The 24,664-nt window shown below is 45.9% G+C and overlaps 3 protein-coding genes across 3 annotated transcripts; 1 reads left to right on the top strand and 2 right to left on the bottom strand.

Annotated features, from left to right (window-relative positions):
* Window positions 1-219: 219 nt before the first annotated feature.
* mbd4 (methyl-CpG binding domain protein 4) lies at window positions 220-3,215 on the top strand. The gene is made up of 7 exons (XM_084446040.1): window positions 220-808; window positions 1,065-1,774; window positions 1,858-1,923; window positions 2,051-2,185; window positions 2,561-2,710; window positions 2,859-2,962; window positions 3,108-3,215. Exons 1-7 carry the CDS (start codon window positions 432-434, stop codon window positions 3,180-3,182), a joined length of 1,617 nt encoding a protein of 538 aa, XP_084302166.1. The 5' UTR covers window positions 220-431; the 3' UTR covers window positions 3,183-3,215.
* A 4,248-nt stretch (window positions 3,216-7,463) lies between these two features.
* creld1b (cysteine-rich with EGF-like domains 1b) lies at window positions 7,464-11,087 on the bottom strand (the record flags this gene model as incomplete). The annotated part of the gene is made up of 10 exons (XM_084446036.1): window positions 7,464-7,684; window positions 7,800-7,940; window positions 8,623-8,718; window positions 8,833-8,916; window positions 8,999-9,094; window positions 9,220-9,399; window positions 9,536-9,627; window positions 9,763-9,873; window positions 10,273-10,355; window positions 10,971-11,087. 10 exons carry the CDS (start codon window positions 11,085-11,087, stop codon window positions 7,464-7,466), a joined length of 1,221 nt encoding a protein of 406 aa, XP_084302162.1.
* Window positions 11,088-13,134: 2,047 nt separating this feature from the next.
* LOC311315459 (uncharacterized protein) lies at window positions 13,135-22,584 on the bottom strand (the record flags this gene model as incomplete). Its single annotated transcript, XM_084446129.1, has 10 exons — window positions 13,135-13,943; window positions 14,126-14,164; window positions 14,312-14,324; window positions 15,084-15,134; window positions 15,356-15,516; window positions 15,746-15,803; window positions 17,874-17,999; window positions 20,257-20,345; window positions 20,672-20,800; window positions 22,515-22,584. 10 exons carry the CDS (start codon window positions 22,582-22,584, stop codon window positions 13,135-13,137), a joined length of 1,545 nt encoding a protein of 514 aa, XP_084302255.1.
* Between the last annotated feature and the right edge of the window lie 2,080 nt (window positions 22,585-24,664).

Genomic DNA, 24,664 nt, shown 5'->3' with positions numbered 1-24,664 from the left:
TCGTTTTGCGCATGTTCACGCGTGTCATGTGACATCCATGTCCAACCAGCGACGTAGAGCTGCTACTCGTCTTTTGTTTTTGTTTTGTGTTGTGCAGGATTTCAGAGTAAGCTAGCTAACTGATCTTTTCTAACGTCAAATTTAACCTATGAATGCCATATTCCACAATTGGTACATGTCAGTACAACAATCTGTCCAGATCAATACTTTCAGTGGTTCACAAGGTTGGTCAATCCTAATCCACGGGCCAGCAGGCAGAAGGAGGAGGAATGCAATCATCTGCACTACGTCGAGACCGCTGCAGGGAAGGAGATTGAAGTAAACCTGCAAATAATAATGCGGAATCTAATTTGCCATATTGACCAACTAACCCTTACGGTTAGCACGAACTTGTCCTTTATCCAAGCTTGAAGAGAGACTGATAGAAAGCCATGACTGAGAACACGGGATCCCAGGCTCAGATGATGACCATAATCAGCTCTACAGACTGTGAGACAGAGCTCACCGCTCCTATAGCCTCCACACACTCCGACGGCACCAGCACAGACAGGGGACTCAAAAGCACAGACCTCAACACAGACCCCGCTGGCACAGATGTGACCAATATGAAACAAGAGGAATCCATTAGAGGGAACACCTGTGAAACAGATCCCAGTGAGGCGGGCTGTGACGTGGGCCATTTGCATAGACTGGATGGCACGGAGGAGAAGATGTGCCAAACTTGTAGAATGCCACCAGGCTGGGTGAAAGAGATGAGGAGGCGGAAAACTGGGAAGACAGCAGGCAAAATCGACATCTATATAATAAGGTGACTCGTTATGTATTTCAAGTCATATGATGTCATATTTTGAATGCTTGTATTGTTCAGTAGGTGAAAAAAACACCAATACGACCATGGACTGGAAGAAGGATATTATGACATTTCTCAGAAAATATTTACAGTAACCTTTTCAAAAAAACATTTTCCAATTTAACACCTTCTGATAGTTAAAATCAAATTCTGTCTCACTGAATAACAACCCTCTACTGTACGCTTTAAGTAACAGATCGCTCGTCTTTTGCAGTCCCCAGGGGGAGAGGTTCCGTTCGAGGTCATCTCTTCAAGCCTTCCTCCTCAAAGATGGAGGAGGAGATTTAAACATAGTGCACTTTGACTTCACTGCACCAAAGAATGGCAGTGTAGCAACCCCTCTCTCACCAGCCAGCCAGCACAGACGGAGGAGGGGGAGGAGAGAAGAGGAGAGACGAGGGAAGCCGCCGAAGAACAGCGAACAAGCCTCCTCGAGCAAGCAGATAACCGGACACAGAGACCGAAAACTGATAACAGAAACTGATAACCCGCCAGCGGACGTCCACAAAGACGTACCGAAGAGAAACGCTTACGCCGTAGCTCGGAGGAGTGACGGTCGTGTCGATGCGGCTGAAAAGAGTCACACGCAGTCTTTGTCGCCGGCTGATGATGTCATCGTGGAGAGGAGCCCCCAGAGGAAAGGGCTGCTGAAGGAGAAGCTTCTCAGACTGGCTCCGCTCCCTGGCCCACAGGACTCTCCTATTGGCCAACAGGGGAAGCATACTGTCCCGTTAGTGAGGATTCAGTCGTGCAGCGAGAGTGAGGGAGAGAACGATGGCGTGGCAGAGGAAGAGGATGGTGACGACGAGTGTTTAGTTGAGCCTGAAAGGGGCGTGGCAGCGGAGGTAGCGGACGGCGTGGAGCTGTTATCATCCCCTGAGCCCACAGGAGGGTGCTGTCCACCCATGGAAGACTCCCAGAGCAGTAGGTTCCTGCGCTGTCCCTGTCAATCATGAACAAGAACATCTCTCAGTGTGAAGTCTGATTTTGGATTTTCTTTTGTGCAGAATCCAAGACATTGGGAGACAAACGGAAGACCAGTTATTACTTCAGCAGGAAGGCAATGAGAGATGGTAATACTAACATGGACAACGGTGTATATGTACTGTACTTACTGTAATGTCACATTCAAATCATAGGTTCAGCTACATAATGGTCTCTTAGACTGGTTTACTGTACTTACTGTATGTCTCCACCCAGGCCCAAGCCCCCCCAGGAGAAAAGCTTTCAAGAAGTGGACCCCCCCTCGCTCCCCATTCAACCTTGTGCAGGAGACCCTGTTCCACGACCCTTGGAAACTACTGGTGGCCACCATCTTCCTCAACAAGACCAGCGGTGAGATACACACACACACTCACACTCACACACACTTTAACATGCAGGATCAACAGGCAGTTCATGCAATTACTAGTATCTAGCCCATGTTTACTGCTCTGTATATGTTCTTAGCCAATAGACAAAACATTTTCGAGGAGCTTGCTCGATTGTCTCGTTGAGAGAGGTCAGGGAAGAATTTTTACAGCTCACTTTTCTGGCCCCTGGGTGAACTGCTTTTTTGCTTCCCTCTGGAATATGTAGGGGTGGGACCTATGCCCACCCTCCCATTGCTCTCTGTAAAGTGCATTGTGTTGCCTCTGTGTATGAAATTCACTATACAAATAAAGTTTGATTTGATTTGACTAGTCTTTCTTTGTGTCCTCTCCTGGCCAGGTAAGATGGCCATCCCAGTGCTGTGGCAGTTCTTTGAGCGTTACCCATCTGCTGAGGTGTCCCGGGGGGCCGACTGGAAGCCCATGTCTGAGCTCCTCAGACCACTGGGCCTCTATGAGCTCAGAGCTAAAATCATCATCCGCTTCTCTGGTGAGTCCATCATCCAAACTTGACTTCTTCATGAACAGGCAGTACGAGTATTGTCTATCAGTCAGTGACCAGACCAAACTCATAATCGCCACTTGGATTTGAGCATCATGACCCATCTTCACTAGTTCTTGTCTCTCATACTGTACAGATGAGTATCTGACCAAGCAGTGGCGTTATCCCATAGAGCTGCATGGCATTGGAAAATATGGCAATGATTCCTACAGGATCTTCTGTGTGGGCGAGTGGAGAGAGGTTAGTGGGCCGTGCTAGGGTGCCTCTGTCACAGAATTATGTGCCTCATATCATTTCCTGTCTGTCAACAATTATAAAGCGAAAGGTTTGAATATTAGATGTGGCTATTCTTAACAGATTGTGTGAATGCTTGTTTCCATTGTAGGTGACTCCCCAGGACCATAAGCTAAACGTGTACCATGCCTGGCTCCAGGAGAACCATGAGAGGCTGGGAGTCTGACTCAGGAAACCATGTGTAGATATGTTGATTCCATTAAAGGTGAATTCTATGTCATATTAGCAATTGGGCATCTACCTCAGGAAACCATGTATGTTGATTCCATTAAAGGTGAATTCTATGTCATATTAGCAATTATGTTTGCTTATAAATGCACACACACACACACCACAAAACTGAGGAGGGAAAGAGCTCAACCATCCGCTGGAACTCTTCTGGGAAACACTTTTCAATTAGTTGTAGTTATGTTTTAAAAGCTGACTGGTTTCGGCTGTATGATTATTCCAATCACTTCACCCTTTTTTTCTAGACCTTTATTGGCTTTGTTTATCTCAAATCTGCATTAGCTCTTTGAATTCCATGCTGACAATAGATGGCCAGGGCCTGTTTGCATGCTAATAAACTTCCTTTTGAAAAGCAGTGGTGCATTGGGTTACGTTCTGCTCCAGCTTTCTCTATGGTGGGGTAACCTGATTCCCAAGGCAACTGTTGCTACCGCAAAAGACTCTATAGCTTACTCTACACCAGCTGAAGTGAGCTATTTAGCGTTACAGGATTTGGAAGGAATAATACTACTTTAGGTGAACCTTTGATGTTTGACATACTTGCTGTAACGGGAGAGTTGAATGTGAAAGTTGAGATTGAACCTGTTTTTCAATGTACAAGAACCTGGACTCCACCGGCAGTTGAACACAAGAAGCAAGAAGCAAGCTGAATGAGCTACAGAATGAAACTGCGTAAGGAAACGGCTTTGATGTTTTGTGTGAATGGTTTTGAGGTGGCACTATTTGAAAGTTGGAACCGTCTGTTGTTTATCATCGTCTCTGTTACCGCCACAGCGGCTCTGCGCCTGACTGCCACACCTGTGTCCATCCCTCACGCCACACCTGTCCGTCAGGGTCATTACCTGATGGTCCCATTGGCGTTGCCCGCCATCTCACCTGCTACCCTATCACTGACTCTCAATCAGGTGTGTAAGTCCAAATGACTGTCCTGTTGACTTAACAGCAATATTTACCTTGGCTTTATTTGAACTGTTCCTGCTGTTCACCTGGTCACTAGAGCATATCCAGACTCGACCCCCTACACCCACCTCTTGTCCGTAAACGTACCGTCTGTCTGGAGACGCCTGCAGTGCACCACCACAACCACCAGAGGGCGCTGGCCATGCAGAGAAAAGAGCACTACAAGTAATTGTGGCAAACAAGCGCTTCTCATATTGTACTGTTACAGATGATATAGAGATAACAGAACTTTTCTTCAACAAGCATCAACAGCTTTTTTTCCTGTTCATATTTTAGGTATCACCAAGTGTGGCGTAGGCCATTTTATGGCACTAGCATCGAAAGAGAGGAGTACAGGTAAAATGATATGTACATGCATTACTGTGTGTATCAACCTTGAATACCGATTTTGGCGACACAACCATTGGTATTTGGACGGACTCCTGCACTTAGTGTCCGGTGCTTTAGTCTCCCTTGTTCAAAGTGCCTCTCTTCTATAATCATGGCCGCTGTTAGTGCCCCCCCCCCCCTTCTCACTGTAATGACAGGATTACGCTGCGTAAGTGGGAGCTCTCTCGGCATCTGCTGCCCACTCAGACCTGGCTTTCTGTGTTTGATGTGGAGGTTACGGTTTGCATACAGGAATGAAATTCAACTCTCTCTGCCAGAAAGGAGGTGCGGGAGGATTTAAAGAGACAGATGGAGGAGAAAAGGGCGTGGCAGAGAACGCAGCTGGCCGGTAAGAAAGAAGAGGCGGAGTTTTTACGGGAAGTGGATCGCCTCGCTCTGTTCACTGAGAGGGAGAAGAGGGTCCATCACAGCAAAGAAATGAGCCAGTACAGAGATGAGAACAAACGGGTAACGTACTCTACTGTATCCAACACAGTGCATAATAAAATATCAACCCTGGATTTGTATGTGTTGAAGAAGACATTTCACCCAGACTAATTAGACAAGATCCATAAATGAAAATTGGCAAGTAGGATTAGGCTTGTTTGTGGGTTTCACTTACAGACGTGGACAAAATTGTTTGGTACCCTTCTGTTAAAGAAAGAAAAACCCACAATGGTCACTGAAATAACTTGAAACTGACAAAAGTAATAATACATACAAATTTTACTGAAAATTAACAGTTGCACATATTATTAGTTTTGTGAGTTTCAATTTATTTCAGTGACCATTGTGGGTTTTTCTTTCTTTAACTGAAGGGTACCAACCATTTTGTGAACGTCTGTACAGTATATCTCCATCATGTGTGTGTGTGTGTGTGTGTGTGTGTGTAGCTGATGGAGCAGAGCTGGAGGGACAGGGCGCTAACTCGCTCCCTGGAGGCGCTGAGGGAAAAAGAACTGCTGCGCCACAACCCCATCAACTGGAGCGGCACAATGAAGTAGAAACACACACACTCATATACACACACACACACACACACACACACACACACACACATACTCTGTGATGTCCATAGGAAGCTGCAACAGAACTGTATGTGTTCCAACAATAGGTGTGTAGTTGTGTGATGCTGAAACAGAATATTGCATAAAAAATAAATGAAATCTGTACATCTATAATAATTTACTATCTATAATAATTTATTGAGGTATAGACAAATACAGTGTTATTATGAAACAGAACATGTATGTTGCAAAGGAAAACATAGGCTACTGTATCATTAGAACTTACAGTATCTGTGCTACAGAGTTCAGTTCTGAATGACTCAGACAAAAATATGGAAATGATCATGGAGTGACCTGGACAGTTCACAGCGGTCGGATCTGATCAAACATCCTGGATCTCTCATAGACAACAAGCCTACAGTAACAGGCCACCACATGAACCACACAAAAGCAAATCAAAGTCATTATGATTGTGATACTTATGATACTATGACACTTATTTGTAAAAAATAATCATAAAAACGTTTGAAAGAAATTAAAGGCGAAGACAAAATGAACGACATCATACTCTCTAGGTTCCCTAGCTTTGATTCTTCTTACAAACAAAATCACACGGTTGAATTCATTCGCTCGCTACTGGGCTGCTCAGGAGGTCAGGAAGCAGTGGTGGGCCTCGATTCCTTATCTAACATCTAACCGTATATAAAGGGAGGGCTGGGGCATCGAGCAGCTATACACTTTCATGCCAGTCGGAGGGTAATAACTAAATAAACCTACAGTACAAATCACCAGCCGTGTGGAGGCTGTTCTCATGCATTCATACAAGAATCTCTCTGTGCAAAAGTCCAGACGGGACCGTAAATGACCAGCGCGTCGACGTTGGGACGGCTCGCAGAGTGAAGGGGACGAGGTGTTCAGTCACCTCCCGACCTTTCATCCATGTACAGTAGCAGCAGGCTTTACGCGCATACACGTGCGCGCACACACACACACACACTCTACTGTACACACTCTACACACAGTTCTGTACCGCACAATAAAATGAGTCAATCCTGGAGGTGTGCGTGTGGATTGGAAGAAGACATTTCGAACGGCTTGCTCTGTTGACTGATAGTAGGATTAGTGTTGAGGTTCTCCATCCATGTGCAGCAGCCGTGTCTTCTCTGCCCTCAACGTCAGGGGATCCCACAGGAAACGGGACGCGGTGAAGAGTTGCCGAGGTTTTGGATTGTGCGGAGGTGACAAGACATCATTTCGGAGCAACACTTTGCCCAGTGTAAGATACAAATGCATAACAACTTAGCCTCGTTAACATAACAACTTAGCCTCCATAACATAACAACTTAGCCTCCTTAACATAACAACTTAGCCTCCTTAACATAACAACTTAGCCTCCTTAACATAACAACTTAGCCTTGTTAACATAACAACTTAGCCTCGTTAACATAACAACTTAGCCTCGTTAACAATCAGCAGAAGTCTTTCTTTGTCCACACTCCCCCTCCTAAGTCGAGGTGAGGGACTCAAGTATAAGTCCATAATCAGTGCACAGGGTCTGCATCCTGAAGCCCTCTCGTCTTGGCTTTACTGTGTTCTTTGCTCTAGTACTGGTCATTTTTTAGATCCTAACTCATCCACCCATCATCTTCATCCTCTATCGTATTGTCCCATCGTTTGACAGCGACACAATCCAGCAGACTACGCATCTCCCCTTGTCATTTTCGATATATCCCTCTCCTGTCCATCCCAACCCCCTAAAAAGCAGTATATCCCTGATTGGCTAGCGATGCTGTAGCCATCCCATCCAAACTGAATCGTCCATGCCCTAACTGGCTTGCATTCCGGGTTCCTTCTCCTTCCCCAAATCCGTGGCTCCTGATAGGCTAGCGTCCCTTCAGGAACCCGTCGAGCACGCGGTCGCCTTTCTCCGTCAACCAGTAGCCGGCCATGGCGGCCACGCCCCCGATGAAGATGGCGGTGAAGACCATGTCGCCCTTGGCAGCGAGCGTGGCCAGCGCACAGATCACCACGCCGAAGAACATCTGCTGCAGCACCAGTACCTCGTCGTCAGTCATGTCGTCAAACAGACCCTTGTCTGGACCGCCTGACGAGAAAGATGACCAAACGTTTTACTCTGTGTGTGTGTGTGTGTGTGTGTGTGTGTGTGTGTGTGTGTGTGTGTGTGTGTGTGTGCGTGTGTGCGTGTGTGTTTTACTCACTGGGCGGCTGGTTCTCCACACAGATGCTGTCTCTGCGGATGAAACCGGGAGCACAGTCACATTGGAAGGAGCCCTGCTCGTTCACACAGGCTTCGTTCAGACCTGGACACGCTATGACTCGCTCGCTGCACTCATCCACGTCTGGGAGAGAACGAGGGACAGAGAAGCGGGGGGTTTAGTTAGTGAGATAACGTTACTTTAAGGACAGGTCCGGTGTTTAGCATTATAAGCCATGTTATAGTGTTAGGTAGAAGTGTTTGTTGATCAAAATCAATGGATATAATATGATCAATAAAACCTGTTTGGAAGCATACTTTGTGGCAATTTTTTTTTCAGAACATCAACGGACACCAGTGACCATTCGTGAGTTTCCTGTCTTTGAAAACGAGTTTATGGTGTTTTTTAACGATTTTCACAATGCGCCTATTGATCTACTGTGTGTGTTAGTGGTGACAGTCATACGTACAGTATCTCGAGAGTAACGTTTTCGAAACTTTGATATGGTAAACTTGGAAACTTGTAAATGATTGTAAATAACTTTATAACATGGCTTATAATGTTAAATACTGGACCTGTCCTTAACAAAAGGAAAGATTTTATACAGGCAGACATACAGAGATAGAGCGACAAACAGACTTTTCCAGCACATCTGTCTGCAGATGTTTTGACTGATGATGAACGATTCTGTAAATTGTCCTTGCTAATTGTCCTTGAAAATTGTGCTGCTGCCTGTCTTGGCCAGGATTCTATTGTAAAATATATATTTTTAATCTCAATGAGAACCCCAATCTTTGTGGTTAAATAAAGGTTGAGATTCTCTCACCGAGGCACTTGGATCCTCTGAGCTTGTACCCGCGGGCGCACTTCTTACAGCGGGCGGGGCCACTGCCCATACAGCCCACGCACGCCTGGTCACAGCCTGGGATGGGGCAGAGCAGAGAGAAGTCAGGGTTAGGTCAGAACTGGACAACTCCCGACAGGCAGGCTTGGTGGTGGTGCTGTTGATTCAGACAGTGAAGTGTTCCTACTGTACCTCTGCATTCGTACGACCCGTCTGTGTTGTGACAGTAGGTGTTTGAGGGACAGCGAGCCAGCTCTGTGCCACACTCATCGGTGTCTGAATGAGAATGAGACGGGTGCAGTTGGAGTTAAGACTGAGAGACACACGCGCATGCACACACACACACACACATACTCACCCACACACTTGTTGTCATGGAGGATCCACCCCAGTTTGCAATCCAGACATTTGTAGTCCTCTGGCCCTGTGCACGTCTTACAGGAGTGGTAGCAAGCTACAAACGGGACACGCACGTACGTGCACACACACACACACACACAGTGATTATAGCTTCCTGCGCAACAAGCAACTTGCGTGCGATTGGTTGTCAATCGGTCTGCATGCCTTGTGATTGGATACCTGCGCAGGCTGCGGCGCTGTAATTGGTGCTCTTCTCTCTGTAGTATCCGTCTGCGCAGCTTTGGCACAGCTGGCCCGAATACCCGGGGTCACACACGCACTCTCCGTCCCCTAGGCGCGTGCCCTCTCCCTCGCAGCGGCCCAGACCCCCGCACACTCCCCCCGGGCCGGACGGACACTCTGCAGCAGCACAGGAGCACCCGCCGACAAGTCTTACTGTCCGTCACTGAGACTGTGTGGCTATTTGACTATATGAATGTCTATATATGTAGTATGTGTATAGGGATGTTTATCTCTATGAGTAGACGCTCCAAACCTTTGCATTGGGGTCCGAAGTGCCCCGATGGACAGCAGAGTCTGAGCTCGTCGATGCACAGCCACTCAAACAGGTCAGGGGCTTCCTGCTGCCTATGGGAGAGAGAAACAGCGGTGGTGCGAGCACTGACAAGGGAGGGACTAATACACACACACACACACACACACACGCACACACACACAAACACACACAAACACACACACACACATACACACACAAAGGCCAACCTGTGGAACCACCATGTCTCCACCTGGTCTTCTATCTGCTCCAGCAGGCGGTTACAGTCGAAGTCAGACGTCTCACAGGCCGACTCGACTATCTCCAGGAGCCGCGTCTCACTGAGGGAGAGACGTGAGTGAGACCCCTCAGAAGGAGAGCGCAGTGGAACCAAATAGACTGATTATTCATCTTCTTCTCTCTCCCACGCACTCCAGAGTGTGTATGCACACTTGCGCATGCGGCACACACACACACACACACACACACACACATACACCATGGGCATTGATATGAGGTCAGTATTACTGATTCAATCTTGGCCCGAGGCAGAGAACAGCGCCACAGGCCTTGTTGGGTTTTTAAACAGCATATGATTAATGTAAGAAGCATCAGGTAACAGGCCTGTCAGGCTCGGCTGGCCTTTTGAGTCGGCTTTGACTTCAACAAAGCCAGGATACAGTACTATGCTAGACTGCCATTGCATTGTCAAAAACTGAAAATGTTCGGGTCAAGCTTACCTGCGCGCATATTTAGCCAATTTCTCTTCCTCCCAAGCAGTGTTACCGCCCCCAAAGTTCTTATTGGCTGTTCTTTCCAGGCCCTAGAAGAGAATGAATGAGTGCGAATTCGCAATAGCTGCGATCAGATACACGCCAGGCCAAATCTGGGTGGGCCGACCGACCAACCAACAAAGCAAGCTATCTATCAATCAATCAATCAATCAAAGCTTTATTTGTATAGCGCATTTCATACACAGAGGCAACACAATGCGCTTTACAGAGAACAAGGGAGGTGGGCATACGTCCCACCCCTACATATTCCAGAGGGAAGCAAAAAAACAGTATCAGCCAGGGGCCAGATAAGTGAGCTGTAAAAATTATTCCCTGACCCCTCTCAACAAGCCAATCGAGCAAGCTCCTGGAGTATGTTTGTCTACCAGCTAAGAACATTTATAAAGCAATAAATTACATTAAATTACATTTTCAGAACAAAAAGGGCTAAAACTTCATAGGAGAGACATGGCAAACACTGGTGTATGTCTGTGTGTGAGTGTGTCTGGATCCAGATAGAGGCAGGGGTCGGGGGTAGGGTGGGGGTAGGAAAAGGATACAGACCCAGGTAAGGGTGAGGGGAAGAGCAAGCTATAGAGCTGCTGTCCGCAGCTAAAACATGACGGCAGGGTGATAAAAGTGAGACAGACAGGTTGCAGTAGTACCTTGATGAAGCTGTCGGTGAGTTTGTGGCAAGTCTGGCAGGGTGCGGTCTGCACCTGGACCACAGAGAGCATAGAGAAGAGCACCAACGCATGGAGCAGGGGCCACCACCACCACATGGCTCAACACGCTGGGGGGAGACAGACAGGCAGCAGAGAAGGGACAGACAGGCAGCAGAGAAGGGACAGACAGACAGACAGCAGAGAAGGGACAGACAGACAGCAGAGAAGGGACAGAGACAGCAGAGAAGGCACAGACAGACAGACAGACAGCAGAGAAGGGGCAGGCAGACAGACAGACAGACAGCAGAGAAGGAGCAGACAGACAGACAGACAGACATACAGACAGACAGACAGACAACAGAGAAGGGGCAGGCAGGCAGACAGACAGCAGAGAAGGGGCAGGCAGACAGACAGACAGACAGCAGAGAAGGGACAGACAGACAGGCAGACAGCAGAGAAGGGACAGACAGACAATCAAACAGCAGAGAAGGGACAGAAGGGATGATGAGCTGATGACAGATGCCAAATTGGCAGTAGAAAGATTCAATACATTTGGTGAACCAAACAGGAAAGCCAAAACCAGTGGACAAGAGCTGTCATTGTCACTATATGGGATGGTCAGAGGATCACTACTGACAGATCATTTTGCTTCTTTTACTGAAGACGTGTTACCTAATCTAAACAGTTTAGTAGCGGTATCATGTAAGTGATTTGATGGTAAGTCTATCTTTTCATCAATCTTGGCTTGACAGTTAACAGCCGTGTGTGTCACCAAGGCACATCTTAATTCGAGGCCGACCGTTTCTTCAGCATCAGTCAGTAGTAGCCAGCTAGCTAGTTGGCTAGCTTTAACTGTCTGTGTTAACGTTAGCAAGCTAACTGTTCAAGTATAGCTTCGCAGTCTAGCTGGCTAGATTGCTAGATACGGGTCCGCTGAACTTCACATCTGTCAAAGGAGTACATATCGCTAATTGATATGTATCGACACGGTCATTATCATCAGGATTGTACAGCTAACCCCAGCTAGCTAGCTAGAACGTTAGCCAGCTGGCCCGTGATGCTGCTGCTTTCATCCTACCTTCACAGCTGGGAGGCAGATTAGCACGTTTGCAAACAGGCAACCGGTGGGCGTCCTCTGCGACGTCTAGCAAAGAATGTATGTTGTTTTTATCACTGTTTGCTTTATCACTGTTTACTGCCTCAAACGTGCTATTTGTTATCTCGCAGTTCGCCTTAGACAGTAGCTAGCTAGCTCGCTGGCGGCTAATTTCGTTAGCCAGCTGTCCACAGCGAGCGGTGCTGATGATAGCACAGCCTTGTACGGTCGCTTTGCTCCTGTCCTTCTCAGCTGCGGATGGATAGATACCGCCCAATCCCAGCGGGATTTCGTTCTTGAACCAATGAGCCGCCGAGTACTAAGAGGGGCGTGTCTTTTATGGACCGTGCAGGTGCTTCTCAAAATTAGATGTTGTTACATTGTTACAGATGTTACAGCCTCACTTAAAAATAATAATAATAATAATAATAATAATAACAACAATAATAATAATAATAATAAAACATAATAATAATAAAGCATTTTATTTTTCACAAAATTCAAAGTGCATAACAGAAAACATGTTGATACAGAACACAAACAAAACAGTATCCCAACTGTGTCTTCGTACAATTATCAGAGGTAGAAATTTAAGTTGAATGATAGTTGAATTGACACCGCACACCCATGAGCAAATTATGTTAATATAGCAACGAGCAGACCTGGGTCAATTACTATTTCCAAATAGTGTCAAATACTTGATGTGTCTTACCCAGTTCAATGAAGTCAATGAATCAGTCCCCAAAGAGCCAAATGTGAGGCAAATCAAACATACCCCAATTACTTTGAAATATTTTCATAATTACCCAGGTCTGGTAATGAGGCATCAGTAGCATACTATAGTTAATTAATTCACATTTATAGTGCAGGTTGGATTAGATCTAACCTTGGATTAGACCATGTTTCCGAAATGCATTTTATAGCATAGTGTGTCAGTTCCAAATGCATGATGAAACATAATGTCCTCAAGTCACATTGGGCAAGTCTTTGTTTCAACCAGATCGAAGATCTGTCCCAATATTCCGTGTTATTCCCAGGTGCTATGGCTCAGGAGCCCCGCCTGCCCTCTCACACCCAGTTCACCCCACTGTTCCTGGTACGGCTGTCAGGGCTGGATGGTGGGGGCGTGAGAGACGCCTGTAGGGGCACATTTTCCCAGGGGTCCTCCACCGTTGCCCCGATACAGTCCTGGGGCAAGCCCGCCAGCCTAAACACAGAAGACCCCCCAGTGAACCCCCTCAGGCCTCCTGCCAGGGCCCGCGAGGCCGCCCTGAGCCCCCCGGCGCGTCTCCTTCTCTCCGACGCCGCGGCTCCACGCCCCCCTGCGGCCAGCTCCGTCAGGAAGCCCAGGCTCTGGGAGGGCAGGCTGAAGAGCGGCAGCCCGCGGAAGAGCTCAGGCAAGGGCCTGCTGCCGCCGGGCGGCTGAGGAGGCAGAGACTCAAACTGCACCAGGGCGAAGCGCTCCCCGGCGCGGCCCTGCAGGTAGTCGGACAGAACGCAGCTGAGCGAGGCGCTGAAAACGTCCGAGTACGGGGAGGAGGTGCGGCACTCTCCCTCCGCTTCGCCCTCGTCCGCCTCCCCCTTCGCCCGCCTGGAGGTGTCCCTCTCCCCCTGGCCGCCCCAGTCCTCGGCCCTCTCCCAGGCCGCCTGGGTCAGCACCAGGATCACCTTGCCCCCCTGTCTCTGCAGGCGGTCCAGCCGGGAGTGGAGCCAGGGCACGGGCCCCAGGACGCCCAGCTCAGCCCGGCTCCACAGATCCAGGGACACGCTGAAGCCCAGGGCCTGGAGGGACGAGCCCAGACGACACACCAGCCCCGGCAGAGCCTGCGCCCCGTCAGGGAGGTACAGCAGCACCACGTGACCCCCTCCCACTGCACCTGGGAGAGAGAGAGAGAGAGAGAGAGAGAGAGAGAGAGAAGATAGACATGGGAGTGAAAGAAAATAAAATCCCATTAACAGAATATATATATATATATTACTCATGAAATGTTGGAAATGGATTATGAAAAACTAGAAAAAAATGAATGAAATAGTAACTTTATGTTTTATCATACTGTACCTTTTATGTCGTCATTCTTCAACCACCTCCACACGTATCCTGAGAGGTACGAGAAGGTTGTACAATTATAACTAACTCCTCTGGTTGTGTGTTTGTGTGTGATATCACGGCCCGAGAATACTTTTCATCCTGAGAGTATTCAGACATCCATGGTGGAGGTGTCCTAGATGTGGATAATCAACAAACCTTTCAGCGCCCCCTGTAGGACACAGGCCGCTAGTACGGTCAGACAGATTAGCAGCAGGCCAATAATCAAAGTCAGAGTCCATCGTCTGCGGGAGTCTGGACAAAAAAGGTGAATATTAACATAGTGAGAGTGAGATTATAGAAATGTATAGTTCACACCTTTAAATGATTGTATTGGAGATGTATTTCAGGGAATGGTAAAAAAAAAAGAAAAAAAGAAGTGTAGTGAAAAATTATGAGTTACGGTAACTGCCCCATCAGATGAATTACAGCTGTGCATTTAAATCCAATTATCCCTTAATATAGTGATTATTTATGCAAAAAGTATTTTAGCTAATGGAACACCAGACAATCTGTGCTTGTGTAGCCCATGTGCCTAAATATAAACCGGTGAGTACCGGCACCTACAATTACGTCCAGGTCAAGCATGGATGAGGTCAACTGACAGCACTCCCTATCCCTAATTATGATCCCCAGCAACCAAATCCTTACTTGAAAATGGACACACAGGCTCGAGGTCAGAATCCATCCCTTGCACTTTGACCTTGACACAAGGAGCAATCATAGATACATTTGTACACTATAAATAAATACAGTACGTGTTTAAAATGGTCACTTCAATACCAACTTCTCTAGATTTGTAGGCAGCAAAGAGGCTGATATCCTCCCTTGTTCTCTGTAAAGCGCATTGTGTTGCCTCTGGGTATGAAATGCGCTATACAAATAAAGCTTTGATTGATTGATTGATTGATTGATTGATTGATTGATATACCTGAACACAGAGCGCAGGATGGGGGCGCACATTGAGGAACTCTCCCTGTTTCTGAAAGAGGGAAACACAAACAGACACAGCTCATCAGCAAAAGTTACAACAGGACGTCCGGTGAAGGCTCAGTGGACAAAGCTGATGTGAGATCTGTGACCTCAGAACCACGTCTACTACAGACCATCACATAGTGTAGCTGGCATTACCCAGTGTCCATGGAGAGTGGCGCTCCACCCAGCGTGCGTGTGGTTGTACAGCTTCTGTCTGGAGTCCCTCACCTCCACACACTGGCCCCCCACTGAGTCTCTCCTGCACAGCCACAGTTCCCCCTCCAGCCTGCAGGGGGCAGTCAGGTTCCAGCTGAGCGCTGTGCCGTGCTCCCTTGTCTGCACTTCCACCACAGACACGGACACGTTGCGCCGCATTTTTCTGAATATTTCTGAAGCAGAAATATGACCTTTGTGTTAACACAAATGCACAGCAGTTTGCAGCTAGTACAGTGTATTGGGCAGCCTATGCTATGTTTTACTGTGTTTTCAGTGTAATGTACATACCCAATCCCTTTTATCACCATCTTGATAACCACTACACAACAAATACACACAAACACAACTTCACAACTTCACACAAACTCTAAGACAGGCATAGGGTCTGATTGGTCCTCTTGCCTTGGTGGTTTATGAAGGGGCAGACCTCGTGGCGAAGATCCTTCCCCTTCCACCAGACCTGACAAGAGGAGACAGAGAGGGATATTGGTATTCTTCACGTTGAGGAAACATCCTGTAGTTTAGTAAAACTGCACCTTGACTCTCAGAGCCAGTGTGCTGAGTCACGTTGACATTTACCTGAAAGCACAAGCATGGTGCAACAGAGCCCAGAGGAATGGACAACTCCCTTTTGCCTGGGGGCTAAACGACCATAGAAAGAACATCATGTCATGATATGCTTTATACTGCAGTGATAATAATAACCAAATAATTCAGACTGATGACAAGTGCACAGAGCATGAGGATCAACTGACCCACTCCTGGTATCTGCAAACACCAGCCACCCCCGTGCCCAACATCTGGCACATGGCCATTTGACTGGTCCGTGTCGCACTAGAGTCCAGTTGGAGAAGAGCCACGTCATTCTTCTGGTCAATCACAGCGCGAAGCCTGGGCACTGAGACAATATCAGCCAATCAAGTCAGGTTTTCAAGAGCCAGGATGAAACCTGCTTACTGTATGTTAATATGTTCTTATTCACTTACCATCACATGCTTTCACTAGACCATCAAGGTCAGGGGAACAGACTGAGGGAGACAAATAGACAGGAGAGAGAGAGAGAGAGAGAGAGAGAGAGAGAGGGAGAGAGAGAGAGAGAGAGAGAGAGGGAGAGAGAGAGAGAGAGAGAGAGATGGATCTGTAACATCCAACAACATGTATCATCTGTAACAACATGTATCATCAACATGACTGAAGTACAGTGCATTCAGAAAGTAAGCACACTCCTTCACTTTTTCCACATTTTGTTATGTTACAGCCTTATTCCAAAATTGATTTTTTTTTTCATCAATCTACACACAATACCCAATAATGTGACAAAGTGAAAAACGTTTTTTAGAAAATGTTGCAAATATAAAAATAAAAAACGGAAATATCCCATGTACATAGGTATTCACACCCTTTGCTCAGTACTTTGTAGGTTGAGACACTTGGCAGCGATTACAGCTTCAAGTCTTCTTGGGTATGATGCTACACTACACAACTTGGCAAACCTGTATTTGGGGTATTTCTCCCATTCTTCTCTGCAGATCCCCTCAAGCTCTGTCAGGTTGGATAGGGAGCGCCGCTGCACAACTATTTTCAGGTCTGTCCAGAGATGTTCAATCGGGTTCAAGTCAGGGCTCTGGCTGGGCCACTCAAGGACATTCACACACTTGTCCCAAAGTCACTCCTTCTTGGCTGTGTGCTTAGGGTTTTGGTTTAATCAGACCAGAGAATCTTGTTTCTCATGGTTTGACAGTCCTTTAGCTGTCTTTTAGCAAACTCCAAGTGGGCTGTCATGCTTCTGTCTTGCCACTCTACCATAAAGGCCTGATTGGTGGAGCGCTGCAGATATGGTTGTCCTGCTGGAAGGTTCTCCCATCTCCACAGAGGAATGCCGGCGCTCTGTCAGAGTGACCATCAGGTTCCTGGTCACTTCCCTGATCAAGGCCCTTCACCCCCGATTACTCAGTTTGGCCGGGCGGCCAGCTCTAGGAAGGGTCCTGGCGGTTCCAAACTTCTTCCATTTAAGAAAGATGGAGGCCACTGTGTTCTTCAGGACCATCAACGCTGCAGATTTTTTTGTACCCTTTCCCAGATGTCTCGGAGGTCTACGGACTGTTTCCTCGACTTCACGGCTTGGTCACATGCCCTGTCAACTGTGGGTTATTACTACCGTACATACAGTCCAGGTGTGTGACCGGAGTGCATGTCCAATCAATTGCATTTACCCCAGGTGTACCCAATCAACTCATCACTAATCTAATCACTGCCAAAGGTGCCTCAACAAAGTAGAGTAAAGGGTGTGAATACCTATGTAGCATGTGATATTTCAGTTTTTTATTTGTAATACATTTGCAAAAGGTTCTAAACAACCTTTTTCACTTTGTCATTATGGGGTGTAGATTGTTGAGGGAAAAAAATCTAATTGAATCAATTTTGGAATAAAACTGTAACATAACAAAATGTGGAGAAAGTGAAGGGGTGTGAGTACTTTCTGGATGCACCATATTACACAATGCATGTAAAAGAATATGTGTATCTTTACTGTGATGAGTTTACCATCTTGTAAGGATGGGATGGTGATGGTGGCTTGGACATTCCCTATAGTGGACAGTGTGGAGATGAGAACTGGACTGCCAAATATTTCTAGCTTAGCCAAGGACAGCCAGACCTGGAGGAGTCACACAGATATTAAACATCACACGGAGACACAAGGACCACTAAAAACATGTTTCTACAGTGACAAATAAATCATATGGACTGACACTCCGCACATCTTTCTTCCCTCCTCTCTACCTAACCATCACTCCCAGTCCCCCTGGCTTGGTTTAGCTGCTCAGCCTGGCTTAGTTTACACTCATCCACTCTATCACAGCCCTTCTAACCAATTGGAGCACTTGTAAATGTGCATCTGGACACTGTACCTACCCACTCAGTTCAGAGAGAGCTTGTTGTCAAAAGGATGAAGAGAGAGAGAGAGAGAGAGAGAGAGAGAGAGAGAGAGAGAGAGAGAGAGTGTGAGTGTGTGTGTGTGTGTGTGTGTGTGTGTGTGTGTGTGTGTGTGTGTGTGTTGTTGACAAGGAAGATCAAATCTTGAAAGGAGATACATTTGCATACTGTACTGTAGCTCTCCCCGAACATAATGTAGAGCAGGGGTCTCAAACTCCCGGGACATGATGTCAGAAATATAATGTAATCCGGCCCGCAAAATAACTTCCTGTACACGGCGTCGGCAGGCAGGCCTACAATGCAAAATTCAAGTCGCTCAAACGAGGGGCGAAATCATGGATGTACTGTATTAATAGAACGGGCGAAATGCTGTTATTGTGTGCAGCGCGCGAGGTGAATGCTCCTACAGTCACAGATGCAATCAATCCGCACGCGACTATATGAACTATGAACGGAATGCTGCTAGCCACCACCTGTTTTCATAGTTAACACAGACAGTTTCAAGAACAATTGACATTGCGGTATGTTTTGTGAGTTTTGAGTTCCACTGAAATGTTACCTGATATGCAAGAACAAAGTCGCCGTTGTAAAGGAATGCCAAGAGCTATTCATTACTAAATATGGAGAACAGTGTCATAGGGAGACAAGAGGAAAAACGAGCCACACAGCTGAGAGGGCTAACATCTCAGTCTTTCAAGATAAGTGTCTGGCAAGAAAGCGAGTAGTAGCCTACAAATGTATTCAAGTGTCTGGCAAGAAATGGAAACAACCTTGAACTTTAATAAATGCAAGTACAGGTCCAGGGCAGGCTTACAGTAGTGATGCATCTTGCAGCTAAAACAGAATAAAGTACAGTAAGTACATGTAGGCTATTCAAGATAAAATAAAAGTAAGGAAAAAAGATTTGCACTAACTGTTAAAATATATTAAAATGTATAGAAACTGGTTTGAATTTGTATGATTAAAATGTTAGTTATGGAATAGTCTTGCAACATTTAGAGACTGACTTGTGAGTCTAGCTATGGAAATGAAAAATGACTTTCAGAAATATTGCACTTTCTTATAGTTAGCAGCACTTGAAGTTGACATTGAAGTGGCCCTTCCATGAGTTGACGATACCAGCAGTGGCCCCAAGCCAATTTGAGTTTGAGACCCCTGATGTAGAGTGTTAGAACCCAAGGCAGAAGTGTGCTGCTGCAGGTGAGGGCATTAAAAGTCAACTGCTCACGGGTGACGTCATAACGTTACCAGCCAATCGTTTATTCAAGGGATATTTAGTTAGTTACCTCAAGTGAGAGCAGGTCCCTCAGAGCAGAATCACAGCATCTGAAGCTCACTTTCTTGCATTGAGGATTGTAGTTTGGGAAGCTAGAACACACTCTCACAGATGACACTGTAACACACATAGGGTGGATCAGAACAGAAAGGGCTTTAAGGAAACAGTTACATTCAAGGCCCTGGCCCCACTAGTCCATTCCACACATGTTGTTCCCTATCCGTCAATTTCAATTCATTATCTATGTGAACCATCAGTTTAGGGACAAAACTTGACTGACTTCCTGGATGAAAAAGTTCAAAGGACTTGAAAAACTCTGAGGTGTTGAACTTTTACTGGGTGTCACGATAATCTGTTTAGGCAGTCACAGACAATTTCAGTTGAAAGATCTTGCCCCTGATTACACACATTCTATATACAACCAAACAGTGAACACTTTCTACATGCTTTTTGGAGTCTGTTTTCTGACTGACTAGTGTGAATTACCATCACTGCACTTTCTGCTTTCTACTGTTTCTCTGTCTGTCTGTGTGTGTGTGTGTGTGTGTGTGTGTGTGTGTGTGTGTGTGTGTGTGTGTGTGTGTGTGTGTGTGTGTGTGTGTGTGTGTGTGTGTGTGTGTGTGTGTGTGCGTGTGTGCGTGTGGGTGGGTGGGTGGGTGGGGGTTCAACAGGTTATTTTCTTGCCTGTCGGGTTGTGTAGCACCTCCAGACCACTCCCATCTTGTGCTGGCTTCTCCAAGCTCCCGTCCACATCATCATAGTCACCTGACATCTCTTGCTCCTCTTGTTGATCTGTGACAGCAGAGACATCAATCAAGATCAGCCCCTATTCCTGGAGACACATCTATCAAGATTCCAGATTCAAGTTTATTTAGCCATTTCAACAATACAGTTGATAGGAATTTTTTTATGCTGTGTGTTCACATATACCATTATACAGACAACCATATACCACAAACAAACATCAATACATAACAAAAAACAACACATAATGCAGTTAAATTTTCAAGTATATCAGTCCATAAAGTGCTTGGCGAAGAGGCTTGATCTTAGAGGCTCTGGGCACTATTCTATCAGTCCATGTTCTTGTCTTCCTGTCTCACATTCCTGAGGCTTACCTTGGACTGTGATGTAGAGCTGAATACGCAGGCAGAGTTTGCAACGCTGTCTGTTTTTGCAACACAGAAATACTTTGATGTCCAGTCGGTTGACGTTTACTGGACCCTCCACATTAGGAAGGACAACACCTAGACAGCACAAGAGGAACAGAAAGAGAGAGTGAGAGAGAGAGAGAGAGAGAGAGAGAGAGAGAGAAGGCAGAGACAGACAGAGACAGAAAACAGAGAGTAAGATTCAGAAAGAGAGACCGAAGGAGAAATGGGCGGTTGACACAGTGATTCAACTCTCTAAAGTTAGCCTATATTGCGTGAGTATAATTTAGAATGTACTGGCCAAGGTGCTAGCCTATATTGCATAAGTATAATTTTAAATGTACTGACCAAACTACTAACAAGTGTCTTGTAACTTCAATGGTCTCACCTTTCATCCTGCAGTCAGTCAAGCCCTGGGGGAAGCAGAGAGAATGTGATTTCCAACTGTAATGAACACGCAAGTATCGTATGCAAACATACAGCACTGGAGAACAACAATCTCTCTCAAGTGGTGAAAAACCAGGCCAGGCCCAGCCTGACTTATTTGCGTGTCTGGCTTGTTTCTGTTTAGGACTGGTAGGACGGAAGCTAGTCATACCACTGAAATAGCTGTGTATTGAAATTACATTAAATAATGTCTGATAAATTAAGATAGGACTTGTCGCCTGGACACATCAGTTCCAATGCTTCCAATGCTAATCCAGCACAATAAGAGCGGGATAACCAGTTAGCTCATGAGCTTACAACAACTAGCAGCAGCTTCCATAACATTAATGGTAGCGGTCCGTGGCTAAAGCAGTTACACTGATGATTCCTGTAGTGTTAGCTATTTTGCTGCAATTGGTTCAACTTCTGTTTCTGGACGAAAGTCATTACCTGGGACCTCTGATCTTAAATTCGGGGTGGCTTCCAGCCACGCACAAAAACTAATATTTTCATGTGACATTGTGACATACAACTGATAACACTTGTAATGTAGTCAGAGTTATACATATTAATAATTACACCAATTAATGCCAAGTGGGAGCTGTTTGATCAGAACTTCTCTACAAGTTCAAGTCTTGAAACCTTGCCTTGAATTCTGTGCTTAGGGACAGTAAACCCAGTGGAAACAGAGCACTCCAGCCTTAGGGGTGGGTGTCATGTTCTGGCCTACTAGTGAATTAGTAATAAGCATAAAACGCTGATGTGTGTGTGTGCAGGGATACCGTACAGCATAACAGTTAAGCCTGGAGGTGGAGTGGGTGATTATTTTTTATTATTTTTACAGCCTTTGGAAACGTTGATTTCATTGCATGTACAGTTAAAGAAGCAACACACACTGGCAGGTGTGAAGAGCAAACACACACACACACACACACACACAGAAAAGCATAGCAATAGATCAGACATCTGGTGCTAGACTGTGATTCTCACAAACTTTTAACACATACAGTATGTGTAGCCTACTCCCAAAATGCACAACGGGTATATGATTCCACTATGCTACCAAGCACATTCATACTTCCATATGACTACTGGCTACTTGATAATCAACCATATTGCTAGAATTAATCATTTCCAGCAATATAACTTTACAGATGAGGATGAGGAGGAGTGTAATTGGCTATCATTATCGATAATGCGTGATATAATAATAATAATAATTATTATTATTATAATTAGAATAATAATAATTATTATTATTATTATTATAAGTGATAGGCTACTGTAACATTTCTTAATATTTCGCACAATTAGACGCGTATTTTGATCGCAAACAAACACCATACCTACAGAGCTTGAAATAGCCAGAAGGATATAGCTTTACCTTGCTGCAGGTAGGTCGATTGGTAGGTCCAGGATCTACGATTTCCAGTGTTCTTGCCGATAAGTTCCATATCAACAGTAGAAACAGAGAGATAATTAGAGCCATTCCAAATAGAACGTGCGTCCTGCGTTCGGCCGAGGGTCTTTCCAGCGCTGTCAGTCCAGTTTGATACTGCGGTCAAATGAGCCGCACATTTTTCTTCCACGTTCAATTCAAAAAAAGAGTGTGCGTCTATTACACGCATTACGGTATTCAATGAATCCGTCTCGGAAATACAGTTTGTTAAAGTCCAGGTTAACCCAGTTCAAATTTTTGTTATGAGCTTCACACACCACAGGAAAACATGTCATTAACCACCCAGCCAAATCTGAGTGATTAAAAATGTCGCTAAGTTGCTAAAATAAGGCTTCAAAATCGGTTAAAAGTCAGCAGCATTCTCTGGTCTGAGACTGTGGGGGCGTGTCTGCTGAAGGCACCGAAGCCACACCCAATTGCGTGGGGAGGGGGTGTGGAGGGAAGAACCTGTCAAACCGTTCTCTGGTCTGCATATTGTCACACTGGCACGCCGTCTCTTTTGTGGTAGGAAGGCACAGCTTTGTGAAAACAGAGAGGAGTTGAAATTACACTTGTCTAATGAGTCAAACGCACAGATGCTTCCTCCTAACCTACCTCCTGACAAACAACACAGGTAAAACTGTAGCTACTCTATACCAACGCGCCAGTGTTACTGCCCTTAGATGCAAAATACAAAAACAGGCAACGAGGAATGTATGAGTCTGTCCCTATTTTCTCCCTGCCACCTCCGGACCCATTCCTATCCCTCCCAGGCGATCCTGTCGTCCCTTGGGATCAATGGAAAAAGTTGTTTAAAATGTACCTTTTAGTCACTGTCTTGAACAGCGCTGATAGCGCGAAGAAGCGTACACTACCGGAGTTGATAATCGGGACAGACTCATCCACTCTCGTTGGCAATGTTATGTGTGAGAATAACGAGCACTCGGCTTCAACTTTCCCGCAACATATCCAACAGAACTGGAATGTTCAGCAAGTAGCCGCCGAGCACCGCTTCACTGGGAGAGGGTGCATCTTTCTCCAGCTGCAGCTGGTCTACCTAACCATCCCCCTCGCTCCCGCCTCCCGGTCTCCCGCTGGAGAAATATACTGTAACCATTACCGGTGAACCCATACGCACATCAGGTGCCACAAATATGGCAGGCAGTTTCTGTATAGTTAACGCTTATAGTCATAATATATCATCCGTAACGTTATTTGGTGGGTGGTCGCCTGGTCGGTGCTGCTAGCTATGTTAGCTAGACTAAGGTTATATACACACTCCCATCTGCAACAAGCTACATAGCTAATGTTAGCTATAATTCCTCCTAAGATTACATATAATTCATCATAGCTGACATTACCAAATAAATGTCAAGACACGTTTTGTAGATTAACGTAGCAGTGTATTTTCCTATTGCTTACGTTACCTAGCTAACGTTATAACGTTAGCTATAAGCACACAAGGCAGCGGTGTCGGCACCAAAGGTTGATGCGACAGGAGGAGAATGGAGGCCGGGGAGGGAGATGGTTGGCTCCGCCGAATTCACCAGGACCAGTCGTGAGTCCGTGAAACCCAAAAGCCTCATATTATAATTGCAGAAGCTTTCGGGAGTGAAATGTTTGCTGCAGAGGCGGGCGCTAGCGGTGACAGACTCCTCTGTAACACCATGGCTCTTCAAAAATGCTAACCCATTTGCTTCTCATTTCAGCTTTACTCGGGAGTGAAAGAAGGAGACCTTATCATCCCATTCCTGCTGGCATCCAGGAAGGATGCATTTTCGTTTAGTTCTATGCATAGGCATTGCTGACTAAGAAAAACTAGCTAATTCTAGACTGTTGGTTAAAACTAGCTAATTCTAGACTCAAGATTGAGCAGGAGAACCGAAGATTCAAATCCGTTCTAGCTTTATATAGTGTTAGGGCGGGGATATGCTAAGAACACCGCTCTACGTCATCCGGTACCGTTTTAAACCTGCCCAGAAAATCCAGAAATCAAAACTGGTCAAAAACACAAAACTGGTCTAACTTCACAATTCAGTACTACGCATGGTTCATCCCATTTTTACATGTTATCAGCAATGCATCACTAACACATA

The sequence above is a fragment of the Borostomias antarcticus genome (assembly GCF_949987555.1).
Source record: "Borostomias antarcticus genome assembly, chromosome: 11".
NCBI classification, from domain to species: Eukaryota; Metazoa; Chordata; class Actinopteri; order Stomiiformes; family Stomiidae; genus Borostomias; species Borostomias antarcticus.
This window is presented reverse-complemented; position numbering and strand designations above follow the sequence as displayed.